The 13878-nt window shown below is 35.8% G+C and overlaps 1 protein-coding gene across 1 annotated transcript; it reads left to right on the forward strand.

Moving 5' to 3' along the window:
• The first annotated feature begins 3638 nt into the window (after positions 1-3638).
• LOC114390497 lies at positions 3639-11780 on the forward strand. Its single transcript, XM_028351232.1, has 11 exons — positions 3639-4007; positions 4822-4884; positions 4982-5073; positions 5848-6666; positions 6801-6900; positions 6986-7132; positions 7241-8026; positions 8156-10378; positions 10460-10532; positions 10891-11039; positions 11122-11780. The coding sequence occupies exons 1-11, from the start codon at positions 3941-3943 to the stop codon at positions 11451-11453; spliced, it is 4851 nt and encodes a 1616-aa protein (XP_028207033.1). The 5' UTR covers positions 3639-3940; the 3' UTR covers positions 11454-11780.
• The last annotated feature ends 2098 nt before the right edge of the window (positions 11781-13878 follow it).

Raw genomic sequence — 13878 nt, forward strand, 5'->3', positions numbered from 1 at the left:
CTTATGAATATCTTCCTCTAGTGCAAGACACATAAATTAAATTCTATTGAATATGAAGTGAGCAATTGTAACTCAAACCAAATCAAACCCAGAAAATGCACCAATGTCAGCCCCCCTAAACCCATGTTAGTTATATGTGTAGGTGATATCCATAATTTCATGACAAACCTCAAACACAACATTGAACAATTCGAATTTGATATCACAACCATAATCTCTTTGGAGACTATGACAACCGAGGCCTTGACACTTGCTACATCATCAATTTCCTCATTACCTTACCCTTTTGGTACCTATGGTAGAAGTATGTGTTCCTTTGCAACAACGATGACTTGACCTTCATCACCTTCCTCGTCCTCCTGCCACCATCGATAAATGGGTTTGTGTTTTTAGAGGGGTGGAAGAAGTACATGGCAAGCTAGGAGTGTGAAGGGTGGATTGAGAAACGTGTGAAGGATGACAACATGGAGGAAAGAGAAAAAATGATTTTGTTTTTTTTTTAAATAGAGTAAAAATACATTATTGTCCTTTAATTTATGCAAGTCTAAATCAAGTAAGAGTGATTTTTTGTCCAAACGAAAGGGTGTTGAATGCTAACATATACCTTTCAATTTTTAAGCGGGCCTCTTAAATAAACACACACATGTGCGCGCACACATATTTAAATAATCAAGTTACAAAATACCAAATTTTTGTAAATTTTTATTTGATTAAATATTATTTTATCAACCAATGTTAGTTTTTAGAATGATAGTGGGGTGATTCGAATGCACGATCTCTCCCCTTCCTCCCCCTTTATTCAACCCTTAAACCTTCATTCTCAATAACCAAGTCAATCTTATAACTGTTGTGTAATTAAGGAGGGTAAACCAAGGGAGATTTATACCATTGAGTTATGAACAATCACATAAGTGAACTTGACTCCACATTTTAACCCAAAACCTTAAGGCTAAGGTTTATTGGTCATTTATTTACTTATATGATGTTCAACCTTTTCATTCCCACACAATGTTGGACTTTACCTCACACTTGTACTCCAACAATCTTCCTCTCAAGTGTAAGTTTCTTCCACATGGTAGCCTTTTCTTCGAGCGAAAGCCATTATTACTCATGAGTATTCCATATGGTGGCCATTAGAGCCCACATGCTCTAGATACTTGCACCACCACTCCACCCACAGGATACACCGCTTGGACCCATCGCCAAGAAGACTTTCAATACAAGGGATCCACAGGCCAAAGATCCACCGCTGTCTTCATACTTATCCGAGTTGATCACCAAGTCGAACCATCGGCTTTGATACCAATTGTTGGGAAAAAAATACACACTCATGTCTTTATTACTCAAAAATCTCACAACCAATAACAAGAGACAACACCATAAATGAAATAGAAAAAAATATTAAAAATTTGTTTAACGTGGTTCAGGCCCTCACCCCTAAATCCATAACTTCAACCTCAACTTGTTTAACGTGGTTTAAATCCTCATCCCTACAGCCACGATCTCCTCAAAACAATTTTTTTCGGACAAGCTGGACAAACTTGTAAACCTTCCCTTAACATGACCACCCTCTCTCACCTAAGGTAGCGACCCCTTTTTCAGGTTGGGTAATTCTTCTTGTCTTAAGAATATCTATATATAGACCTAGCATCATAATCTTAAAAGAGGAAACAAATATCTAATTTACAAGATATATCTTTAAATCTAAAAAGCATCCTCAAAATAAGATAATATCCTTTTTTAAATCTAAAAAATATTTGAAATTACAACTTTGAATTGTTTCCCAATAATCCTTCCCTTAATTAAAATTTAATTTCATCTTCAATCTTCTTAGATGCTCGTCAGGCTTCTGCCTTGTACAAAATATGGTATGTTTCCTGATCAGCTCCATGAGTATTAAATGGTGACACTTCCAAACTTGTACCGCCAACTACCTCCATTGCAACATGCCACTTGACTATTATATCGTCGAGTAGACTTTTGACACAAGGACCCCACACAGATCGACCATCAATTTCCTCAAGCTTCTTCAATACTCTTCTCTCTCTGGTCACTAAGCCGAAAGATCATTCAACTCTAATACCAACAATAACTGATTAAGTTAGTTTGATATATAATATTCTTGATCATCATTTAAATCTTATAACCTTTAGAAAATATGCAATTAAAATAATTTTAGAAAAATGATTCATGTGTTTGCTATATATGTATTTTATCAATTACCACGAAACAAAGATATAAATTGAAAGAAGAATTTACCAATTACCACAATGTTCGGGACTAAATCTCGACTTGACCCTTTCGACGTATTAATACTAGCTCCTTAATGACTTCACTCATACTAAGCTCAGAAGTCGGCATTACCTTGACGTAATCAAAGACACTAGCTTGCATGTATCGACTTATATGGCAAACAATTGGCGTAATCCTAATGTTTTGTCTCATCCTTCACATGCAACTCTAATCACCTAACAAATTTTCCAACACATATTCACTATCTAAAGTCAAACTCAACAACTAGGTGTGGCTTCTCATTTTTTCCACTTCACTCACATTCTTACTAACTTTAGTGTTGGACTTTTTACGGGTGGTTGCATAAGTTCTTATTGAACCATTTTATTTAAGCAAGTCAATGAATTTTTTTATGGGCTTTGTAATTCGCTGTCACCAAGAACATGGAGTGAAATCCCATCCTTCCTTGAAATTTCTTTCCACACCATAGTAACAATAATTTGGTGTGCTACACAGCTACCTCACTCAATTGACTTCTATCGACAAAACAAATAAATTTTCAAATGCAACTATAATAGTCATTGTGGGATGGGGATGTTAGGAAGGAACACAATCTAATAGAGAAAAAAACTAGATCACCACAAGTTATTTTCAATAAGAAAATAATCAACACTTAATAAGTTACCCGTGAAGAGATGAACCACTTCTTCCCCTCACCTCTTTAAAGAAATCAAAATTCATTTTGATCTTGTGTTGCAACCTCCACCCAAGTTTCCTTTCTTTCTCATGCAAATTAGAAGACGACAAGGCAAGATAGAAGAGAGGAGAGAGAAAGAAACCAGAGAAGAAAGGGGAAAAATAAGGTAAAAGAAAAGTATGCCATGAGAGAAAGAAGAATCGGGGAGAAGGAGTGTGCTATTGAAAATCACCTCTAACAACAATATGTGACAAACATTTTTTATTTATTAATACATGTAGACATTTTTACACTGTCAAATATAGAATTTCTAAATATAGACACAAAATCACAAAGTTTGGATAAATACATAGACCAAATTATCAAAATACACCACTAATTTATCCAATATCAAAACTTACAAAGTATAAAAAATATATCTAGATTAAAACCTCCTTAGTACTAGTATAATTTTTCTCCACCAAGTGATCAAATACAAATAATTAATATATTAAAATTAAGATTATATCATTTAAATATTATTTGAGTTTAATTCTTGATGAAAATAATTATTATCTAAACTTTATTTATCTTTTGATCGAACTTCGAATTATTTAAATTCTTTTTCGAGGTTTATGATAAAAAAAATGTATATAAATATTCTCAAATATGCGATAAAAACAAAAACAGAAAAATGAAAAAAATATATTAATATATGGCAGTGTCATGGTTGTTCCTGATGTTACACACCACACCGTGAGCCCTCAAACCCTCACCCCATTCATTCTCTCTTTTTTCTCTCTCTCTCACCGCTCTCTCGTTCTCACTATCTATCACATACCCTTCAATTCGCAAACCCTACCCTCTCTCTCTCAATCTTCGACGCGCACTTAAGCATTCAACCCTATCTCTCTCGCTCTCGCTTTCCGTTCCCCTTTTCGCATTTTCTCCTCCTCCTTCTTCTTCTGTTCCGTTCCGTTTTTCGGATCTCTTCCGTTTTTCCGAATTCCGACAATCCCGAACTCGACGGCGATGGGCGACGGCAAGGTCAATCTCCCCGACGATCTCTTCTCCGCTAAGCCCTCCGATTCCCTCAGAGGTGATTTGATTTGATTTGATTCATTCCAATTTCGATTAGGGCTTTTTTTTTTCGAGTCTCTCTCGAAACGCACGTTTTTATTGCCTCGCTCGCAATCATTGCTCGATCCGTCGAATCTCAATCCGCGATTCCTTCTGCGTGTCAATTGCGCGCCCGACAGACGAGCCTGTTCATGCTTGTGTGGCTCTGGATTCTTTTGTTTGTTTTTGTTTTTGTTTATTTTTTCTGTGTGTTTTTGTTAGTGTTTTTTTGTTTTTAATTTTGGGTTGGGTTGACTTTGGATTTGGGATTGATCTGTATAGCGTCCTTTTGATTTAGTGAGTATGGTTTGCTGAGAAGTGGGGTTTCTTCTAAGGCCGTGTTTGGATGGATTGGGTGGAGTTCAGTTTGCTGTTGTTGTTAATCTGAATCTGGAATTATCATGTTTTTTTTAACGCATAAGTAAGCTGATTTGACTGCGTTGTTGGTGGGGTTGTTTTCTTTTGGGTGTGTGGCTTGGTGATTTGATCTTCCTGTTGACTTTTTTTTTTCTTTTCGAAAAAAGGCTTTGATGATATGTAATTGTAAGTGGTTGTGGATGTCGCAGATCCCGCCATTAAGCCTTTTATGATATGGATTTTATGATGTATTTTTCAGAAGCTACTCTTTGTAGCTCATGAGGAAGCAATATAATTGCCCTTTATTTTTTCTGCATTTTTGTTTCCTCTCGGAAAAAGTTATCTGTTTTATCTTACTGTATTTTAGGCGTTTTTCATAACTATAAACTGATTTGAATGGCATGTCTGCTAATACTTGCATTTTGATTTTGTGTTAGATGAAGCATCCGGAGGACATGGCGGGGAGAAAGGGATTGGGGCACTACTCGATGATTCGAAAGGTATCTTGTTTATCTTTTTACAATTTAAAATTTAGTGTCGTTTCTCTCATTAATGCGTAAATGGTAACAGTTGGTTGTGAACTCGTTTTACTTTCAGATCAATTGTTGTCTGACAACAGCATACCGTTATCCCCACAGTGGCTTTATTCCAAACCTGTTGATGCAAAGACAACTTCCAACCCAGTGGGGGTATGTAATATTCGATGTTTTGATTTTTACCTGCATTACCATAGCCCCTCCCCACCCTTCATGAAATCTATTGGTGTGGTAGGGTTCTATTGCTATTCTTTATCATTTTGTTGACCGAGAATTTATCATTTTGGAAACTGGAGAGTTTAAAATGGCACGATTGCATGCAATTTTATTTGATTTTACAATGCTGGCACTGCTCTTTTTGAAAACAGTGAGAGGGAAGTCTTTTTGATCACCGACTCCTTTGTAATTATCAGGGTTTTTTTTCCTGCAATTTGCCAGGTACTATTGTTATTAAACTTAAAAGCAGTGACAATACATCTGCTTGTTACACTCTCTGAGTTAGTTGATTCTTTAATTTTGAAGATTCTCTTCCAAATTCACAAAATGTTTTTCTTGACACAGCTGTCTCTCAAAATCATGGGGTTGTAGGTTAAACTATTAATGTTGATTTAGGTGCCCAATTAACATGATAAGAGTTATTGTGCACATTTTATATTTGTAAAGAATTAAAATTTTCTAATACAATGATGTAACTGGGAGTTCTGTAGTTTCTTTTACCTATGCACATCTGTTTGGTTGATTAATCAGGTTTACTTTGTAATAGTTGAATACCTATGTAGCTGTATCTTTTGTTCTTATGGTTGAATTTGAGTGGTTACTTAAACTATAGGTTTGATTGCTAAATTTTTATCCCTTTAATATCCATAGGTTTTACCTGATCTTTGGAAAATGATAGGATGATATCCATCTACTTGGCTTTTTGCTCAGGTGAACTCAACTGATCCCATACTGAAAGACAGTTGGCGTTTGGAGGGATCCCAGGACAAGAAAGACTGGAGGAGGACAGCTCCTGATGTTGACATCAGTCGCCGCTGGCGTGAAGAGGAGAGAGAAACAAGCTTGCTTGGGAGAAGGGATCGTAGAAAAGAAGATCGTCAGAATACTTCAACCTCGGAGAATAGATCCTTGCCCTCTGATCGCTGGCATGAGAGCCGTGGTTCTGGTCATGACTCTAGAAGGGAGAATAAGTGGTCATCAAGATGGGGTCCTGAAGATAAGGAGAAGGATTCTCGTAATGAGAAAAGAAATGATGTTGAGAAGGAAGATGGTCACTCTGAAAAACCTTCTCCTGGTGTTGGCAATCGCATTGGGTCTGATCGTGACACTGATTCTCGTGATAAATGGAGGCCACGACATCGATTGGAAGCTCAAGCTGCTGGCGTGTCTACATACCGTGCTGCACCTGGATTTGGGCTGGAGAAAGGACGTATAGAAGGCTCCAATGTGCGATTTTCACCAGGAAGAGGAAGGGCGAATAATAATGGAAACCTACAAATTGTAAGGCCTCCTATTGGCTCTGGTGCTGGATCAGCACTTGTGGATAGGAATAAAACCATACTGGGGAAGTCTAGTCTTGGTGCTGATTCATATTACTACCCAAGGGGCAAGCTGCTTGACATATATCGCAAGCAAAAGGTTGATCCAAATTTTGTTAGCTTGCCTTCTGAGATGGAGCATGCATCACCAATAACTCAACATGGTTCTGTTGAACCATTAGCATTTGTTGCTCCTGCTGCTGAGGAAGAGGTATATGCAGAATACAAAAGATGAAGAAACACTGCTATTATGCCTTAACGATTGATGTTTTAATCTTTTTTATTCTTGAAGGGTTATTTGCTTTGCAGCATTGATATTGATTCCATTTCGTATCTTTCTTTCAGTCTGTCCTTAAAGAAATATGGAAAGGAAAAATTACTAGCAGTGAAGTCTCAGGCTACTCCTTTAGAGGAAGGGATGGAGTGTCAAATGATGATATTTCAGGTGACATGCATGCATTTTTTAGTTCCTGTAAAAAATAATCGATTTCTTTTTTTTCTTATTGTTTTTTTTCCGTGGCTTATTTCAGGTCCTGGTATTGCAAATGAAGGAAAACAACCTTCCATTGGAAGTGGTGCAAAGGTTATATCAGGAAGTGATGTCTCGGATGATTCTGATCAAATTCTAATTAGTTCGGCATCAACTGCTGGCGGTTTATTGAGAAATATAGTTGAGGGTGAGAAATCAATATTATTTTTTATTCTATTGTGCTAATCTGTTGAAAGTAAAGATTTTTCTATTTATTTACATTTATTGATTGTATACAAATTATTATAATTTTCAGAAGTTGCAACTTTTCAAGAAGGTAAACAGAAGCATATGGCAACTATTGGTGTGCATGGGAGAGATGAGAGTTCCGTTAACTGCATTGGGGAGGGAAGCATTCCTGGAAACCAAGTTGCTGAATCAGCAGATTTTGATAACCATCAGGGACAAGCTTCTGGCTTTCGGGAACATGCTAATCGGAATGGTGTTGAATCAATTGCTGCTTCTGAAGTCAGTAGTAATCTACCTGATGATTCTCGCTCTCTCTTTGATTTTTCATCTCTGCATCAAACTTCATGCACTAATCAACAGGACTTCAAAATTAATGAGAAGACGTATCCACCTGAAAGTGTTATTGCTCTCGAGGAGTTGAGTTTGTGCTATCTGGACCCTCAAGGGGAAATTCAAGGACCCTTTCTTGGGATTGACATCATTTTGTGGTTTGAACAGGGTTTTTTTGGGATGGACTTACCTGTTCGCTTGTCAGATGCTCCCGAAGGATCACCATTTCATGAACTTGGTGACATTATGCCTCATTTGAAAGTCAAGTCAGGATTAGGTTCTGGTAGTAACAGGGTTATTCAATCAGAACCGACTGATGCCATTGGAAGGAACCTAAAAGTAGATGTTCATAATTTTGACTATGATGGGTCTTCTGTTAGTGATGATCAACCTTGGTCTTCTTCCCGACCTGATACTACCTCAAGTGTTGGCATTCCTTCCCAAATACCCAACCAAGGTTATCACTCTGAGGTCAAGTTCTCCGATGACCAGTGCTTCAGTAATATTGTTGCTCATGACGAGGGTAAGTTATTTGCTTTCCTGTTCTGCCATTCTCATGTCCATTGACTATTGTTTTGCTTATCAATTTGTATGCCCTTGTTTGTTATTTGTGAATCTATTTCTACTTTTATTTATATATTTGTTTATGTAGATATCACTTTGTCAAAATTGGCTGGAAGCATAAATGAAAAACCTATGACGAGGCCCATGGATTTCAATGCTTCGTATTCCCATCCTACTGGAAAACCTGTTGCAAATGAAGTTCCAGTGAATGATACTCATAATAATGAGGCCGATAAGTTGCACCCTTTTGGGCTATTGATGTCTGAACTCAGAGATGGTTCTCATTTAAGGCGTGCACAATCTTCCAATAGTTCTTTGAGATTGGGTGACCAGGGTCATTTTCTAGATCCATTAATTGATAGAGATGCTGCTTTTGCTGATCAAAGCTCTGTTGGTGGCATGGCTAATCAGCCTCCTTTCAGGGAGACATGGGCTGATGAATATGGGTTAAATAGGCATTTTAATGGTAATCCACATGTAGGCTCATTAGAAGATCAGTTCTTGTCCCATATGGGACCAAAATTTAATAATTTTGATGTGGCAGAGCAACTCATGTTGCAGAAGCTTCAGAAAGAAAGGCTTCAACAGCAGAGTAGTATATCCAATCATTTCCCTGCTCATCATAATGGGTCAGATTTAGAGCGATTTCCTGGTTTTGCTCTTTCTCAGAACAAGAGCCCCAACATCCAGCAGATGATGCAGAATTCTGGATCAGATTTTGAACGTATTCTGGAACTTCAGATTCAACAACGCCAGCTTGAGCTTCAACAACAGCAAGATATGCATCATCAACAACTACTTCACCAACAAATGAAACTTCAGCCCCAACAACAATCTCAAGTTCAGCAGTTGCTTCTTGAACAGTTTATGCATCAGCAGATCCCTGATCCCAATTTTGGGCAGTCAAAACATGATATTTCTAGGGATAACCTGTTAGATCAGGTACAATTGAGGAGATATGTGCATGAATTGCAGCAGAATCCACATTCTTTAAGGCATCCCGATCCATCAATGGAACAGATTATCCAAGCAAATATGGGCATCAATGCTGCCCAAGGAAGGCAAGCTGATTTGGCAGACCTCTTGTTGCAAGCAAGGCATGGAAATATATTGCCTTCCGAACAACAGCTTCATTTTCAGCAAGATCAGCTTCAGGCACAGCAGTTATCTTTGGCTCTTAGACGGCAGTTAGGGTTGGATGGAGAAAGGCATTTTGGTAGGTCATGGCCAATGAATGAAACTGGACAGATGGCAAGAAATCCAGCAACCCATCAACTGGGTCATTCAGCTGGATTTAATGTTTCAGATATCCATAAACAGCAGCAGAGGCTTGTGTCACAAGAGGAGCAACTAAATTATTTGGGGAGGAATCTTCCAGAGCAGAACCAGAGAGGGTTCTATGATAATCCTATGATGTTTGAGAGGTCTGCACCGATTTCCCAAGGAAGGGAATTACATGACCGCCATCGCTATTTACATCCAGGTGATCAAATGGGTTCTTTATCCTCTCATCATCTACAATCATCTGATGATCTTTTTGGTCATCACCCTGATGCTTTTAAGAGTTCACTCCATGGCAACAATGGGCATGTGGAAAATAGCTGGATTGATCCACGGGTGCAAATACAGCAACACCTTGAAGCTGTGAGGCAGAGAAGAGAGTTAGGAGATACTGTTACATCAGCAGATCTAAACATACCTGCATCTGCTGGTGCTCATGAAGAGAGTTCAGCACGAGGTTTTATGGAACGACTTCATCAAAAACTGGGTGTTCAATCCACACAACCATCGACTGTTGATAAATGGCATCCTCTTTCATCAAGAAGTGACAAATCTTGGCATGTTCCTGAGGCTAGTTCAATAATGCATCCTTTTGAGCATCCGTCAGATCAGCAAGTCCATCTGAATGACCCTTTTTTAGAAAGGACTCAAAGTGCTAATTCCAATGCCTTAATCCATGATCATTTAACCAACATGCATATGACTGACCAATACAACAATCTAGGAAATACTGAAAGAATGCCTCTTCGATCTAGATCCGGTTCATTGGTTGAAGAACAATCACTGTTATCTGCTAATAAGGACACTTTACATCCCAATTACAGAATTCCTTTTCAGATTGGTAAATCATCTATGGAAAAAGACTTACTTGAGTTAGAAGCAAATAAGGGTCAGAGACATGACTATATGGGCACAATGAGCAATTTGGTTCCTGGGATGTCAGACATGTCAGAGCAAGTGGAAAGCATCATGAATTCCATGGAACTGCCCACAATTGCCCATAGTAGACATAGCTCACTGAGCAGTGCAGGTAATATACCACACAACTGTTATCCTTCATTGAAGTTGTGCTTGTATATGATGGTTGAAAATAATAAATAAGATTCTTCAGGTGGTGATGGTGGTTCATTTGGTCGTGAGATGGGTTTGAATAATTCACGTGGAGATGAGGTTTCTGGTGACAGGTAATATCTGGATGCATGTTTTTCCTTTAGGTCTTAAATTAATAATTTGGTTATTTGGGTTCTAGAAATTTCTTTGAATCTTTTGATCTGCTGGCTAACAATTAAGGTTTGCATTACATGCTTGATGTTTGTTTAGTTCAAAGTTCTATATGTTGCTTTATCTGTTCTTGTTTCTCATTTAGCAATAGGCTTTGCATATGGTTGTAGTCTGAATAGCCCATAATTTTTCGTGAACCTTGTGCGCTGCCTACATATACCGAGTATATTGCCAAAATAATTACAGTTTGAATATACCTATGTTTCATATTATTGGAAAAATGATTATTAAACTTGAGGTTCGATTGGCTTTTATTGACAGGATACCTCCTTCAACAAAAGGGTTTGATAATGCTTTCCATAAGCGCCCCCATGTAACGCGGGTTTTATCCTCACCTGATGTCCAGTCAGACCAGCCATCCGTACCCCATGTCAATCAAAATAATTTAATAAACCTCACATCTGGTGAAGGTATGTGAATTTTTAACAGCCCTCGTTACCTTTTTATTTTTATCATTTCATCAGTCTCATTAATATAAAGATTCTATGGTAGGGAGAAGAGAAACGTCTGGAAATTCGTCAATCAGTAGCATGACAGAGGCTTCTGGGAAAAAGGAGGTTCGGTTTAGATCTTCCTCCTTCAGTGAAGGTGCTGTGTCAGAGACATCATTTATAGATATGCTCAAAAAGCCCGTTCTTCCTGAGGTGGTGGTTGACTCACATGCAGCCAGTGGAATCGGGAGCGAGTCATCCGATGCAGCACAAGCAGGGCGAAGCGGGAAAAAGAAAGGTAAGAAAGGAAAACAGATAGATCCTTCTCTTCTCGGTTTCAAGGTCTCCAGTAACCGGATCATGATGGGTGAGATTCAACGCCCTGAAGATTAATAGTTAGTTGCATGTAGATTAGGTGTAAAATTTTTGCATTTTTTTTTTGGGTGGGTAAAGGGATGAATGATGTACAGTCCGCTAGAGCATAGCTTATAATATCTCAATACATCTGTTTTTTACAATAGGTGTAATAGATTTACATTTTTAAAGCCCTTTTGGCGTTGACGAGTGTGTACAGAGATGAGTGTATATAAACGAGGAGAGGCTATGCTTGATATCATATGGTGGATGGCTCAACGATTTTGGTGGGGGGCAGAAATAGGAGAGAATTAATTGTATCCATCGTGGTTTGTTTTGTTAAGTAAATCTTGTTATATAAAAAAATAAAAGTTATATAATGCAATATAATGATAGATAGATTCATAAAATTAAATTTTAAATTAATCCAAAATTATTAAACTTGCCAATGTATTAACATAATAACGCGAGTTAGAATATTAAAGATTACAACAAAAGAATAGATTTTTGTTTGTGTAAACAAGTGAAGTCAATTTTGATTAGATTTTAATTTTAAGTATGGGTGTTAAAGATTGAGATGGTGTGTTAATTAAGATTAATTTATTTTGAAGAAATACCTTTTATTTTTATGGCAGTTGAGTAGTGAGCACGTAGCACCAGTATCATTGTGAAACATACACGAAATACGAGTTCCTCTAAGCGTCACACCCTTTCTAGTTTTACTTAACATTTACAGATGTTCTATTTTCATTTTTCCACATTTTGAATATTCTCCTTTTGTCAGATCACCTATATTTTAATTGGTTTTTAGAAGAAATTTTAATTGTTATTATATTTCAAGTTAATATAAATCATTAGCATCTGGCTGTTCCTAATGGCCACGAATAACAAAATCCCTAACTCTAGTTGGTGCCGTGCATCCCATAGTCTGGTGAGTGATGATGACCATCATAGTAGTTTATAAGCATGTTATTGTTAGACAACATCTCATTCAGAGATTGAGTAAAATATACGTATAATTATTTGACTTTTTTGGTCTTATCGAATCGCCTAATGTTGCTGAACTTCTAAGACGAGCAAGTCGTATTATAATTGGATAAAGCAATAATGATAAATCGCGATAGGATAAGGATGCATTTATAAATTAAATCTTTTCATGCTAATATTTCTAAAAATGATAATTAAGGTACACTTTTAAAATTAAGCAACCGAAAAAAAAACAAGTTATCTTTTAACTTATTTTATACCAAAGAATCAGCACTTTTTAGTGATACCTTTATATGTGACAAAAAAAAATCAATTTAAGAGATGACTTAAAATTTGAAATTATACTTAAATTAAAAAACAGAATATTTTGTTCCACAAAAATGAATAGTATTTTAATTAGATCTTTTCATATTAATATTTCTAAAATTGGAAATAAATGTACACTTTTAGAATTAAACAATTGCGAAAAATAAATCAAACTGTTATTTTGTAACTGATTTATACAAAAAAATTAGCACTTTATTTTTAATTATATGTATATTTGAAAGAGAAAAAATATAAATTTTTATTTGACAATTTTTAAAAATCAAGTAATTCATCCTGAATTTTCATTATTTTGAGTGATTTCATTTGTTTTTTTTTTCATAAAAAAGGATGATTTTTGAAAATAAGAACTATCCCGACATAATTCGTAAGTCAGGCATTTACATTTTTCATACTTATTTATTAAATACACGACATTCTCCCTTTGAATAAACACTATAAATAATATTAACATAATACACGATATATGAATCTTTAAAAATAAGTACCATCTAAATTATTGGTTTTTCATAAATATAAATTAATTCCATAGGGATTCAAAAAACAGTTTCCTGTATTAGTTTAATAAGTTATGAATATGGTAATTTGTACTATGAATCTTTTAACAATATTACTATTAAATTACAAACATATTAATGACATTATTTTTAAACTAATCGTATAATGATTTCTTTTATTATAAAAAAATAATATGACCCACTTTTTTTTTCTTCCTATACAATGAACGCCCTTTTTATTGTCATGTTGAATAATACATTTAAGTTGATTTCTAATTTTTTTTACTAGCTAACAAACTTCTGTGATTATCCGATAAATAAATTTTTTTAGTGACTTCTAGCGTTTTTTAAAACGTTACTTCAAACAACTTTTATTCGATAAATAAACTTTTTGCTAGCTTCTAATTTTTATATATTTTTTTCCTTTTTATCCTTAATATATTTATCAAATTTCTTGATTACTTTTTCTAAATAAATTATAATTTTATTGTTTTTTTTATATTTTACACTTTTCAATTATTTTAACAATTAGTTTTCTCAAACATTTAAAATTAATAAATTAGCTTTTGAGCTTCCCACTTTTAATAACTACCTATCTTTTTCAGTTAATTTTGTTGATCATAACCAATATTGTTTGCTCATCCCGAAAAACGCAA

The sequence above is a fragment of the Glycine soja genome, chromosome 16 (assembly GCF_004193775.1).
Source record: "Glycine soja cultivar W05 chromosome 16, ASM419377v2, whole genome shotgun sequence".
Classification (NCBI taxonomy): Eukaryota; Viridiplantae; Streptophyta; class Magnoliopsida; order Fabales; family Fabaceae; genus Glycine; species Glycine soja.

Bases quoted from the DNA above. Each gene is read 5' to 3' on its own strand.
- LOC114390497 (XM_028351232.1), top strand. From the start codon at position 3,941: ATGGGCGACGGCAAGGTCAATCTCCCCGACGATCTCTTCTCCGCTAAG. The intron at 5,074-5,847 runs GTATGTAATATT...CTTTTTGCTCAG, and splicing joins CAACTTCCAACCCAGTGGGG to GTGAACTCAACTGATCCCAT. The intron at 6,667-6,800 runs GTATATGCAGAA...TCTTTCTTTCAG, and splicing joins CTCCTGCTGCTGAGGAAGAG to TCTGTCCTTAAAGAAATATG.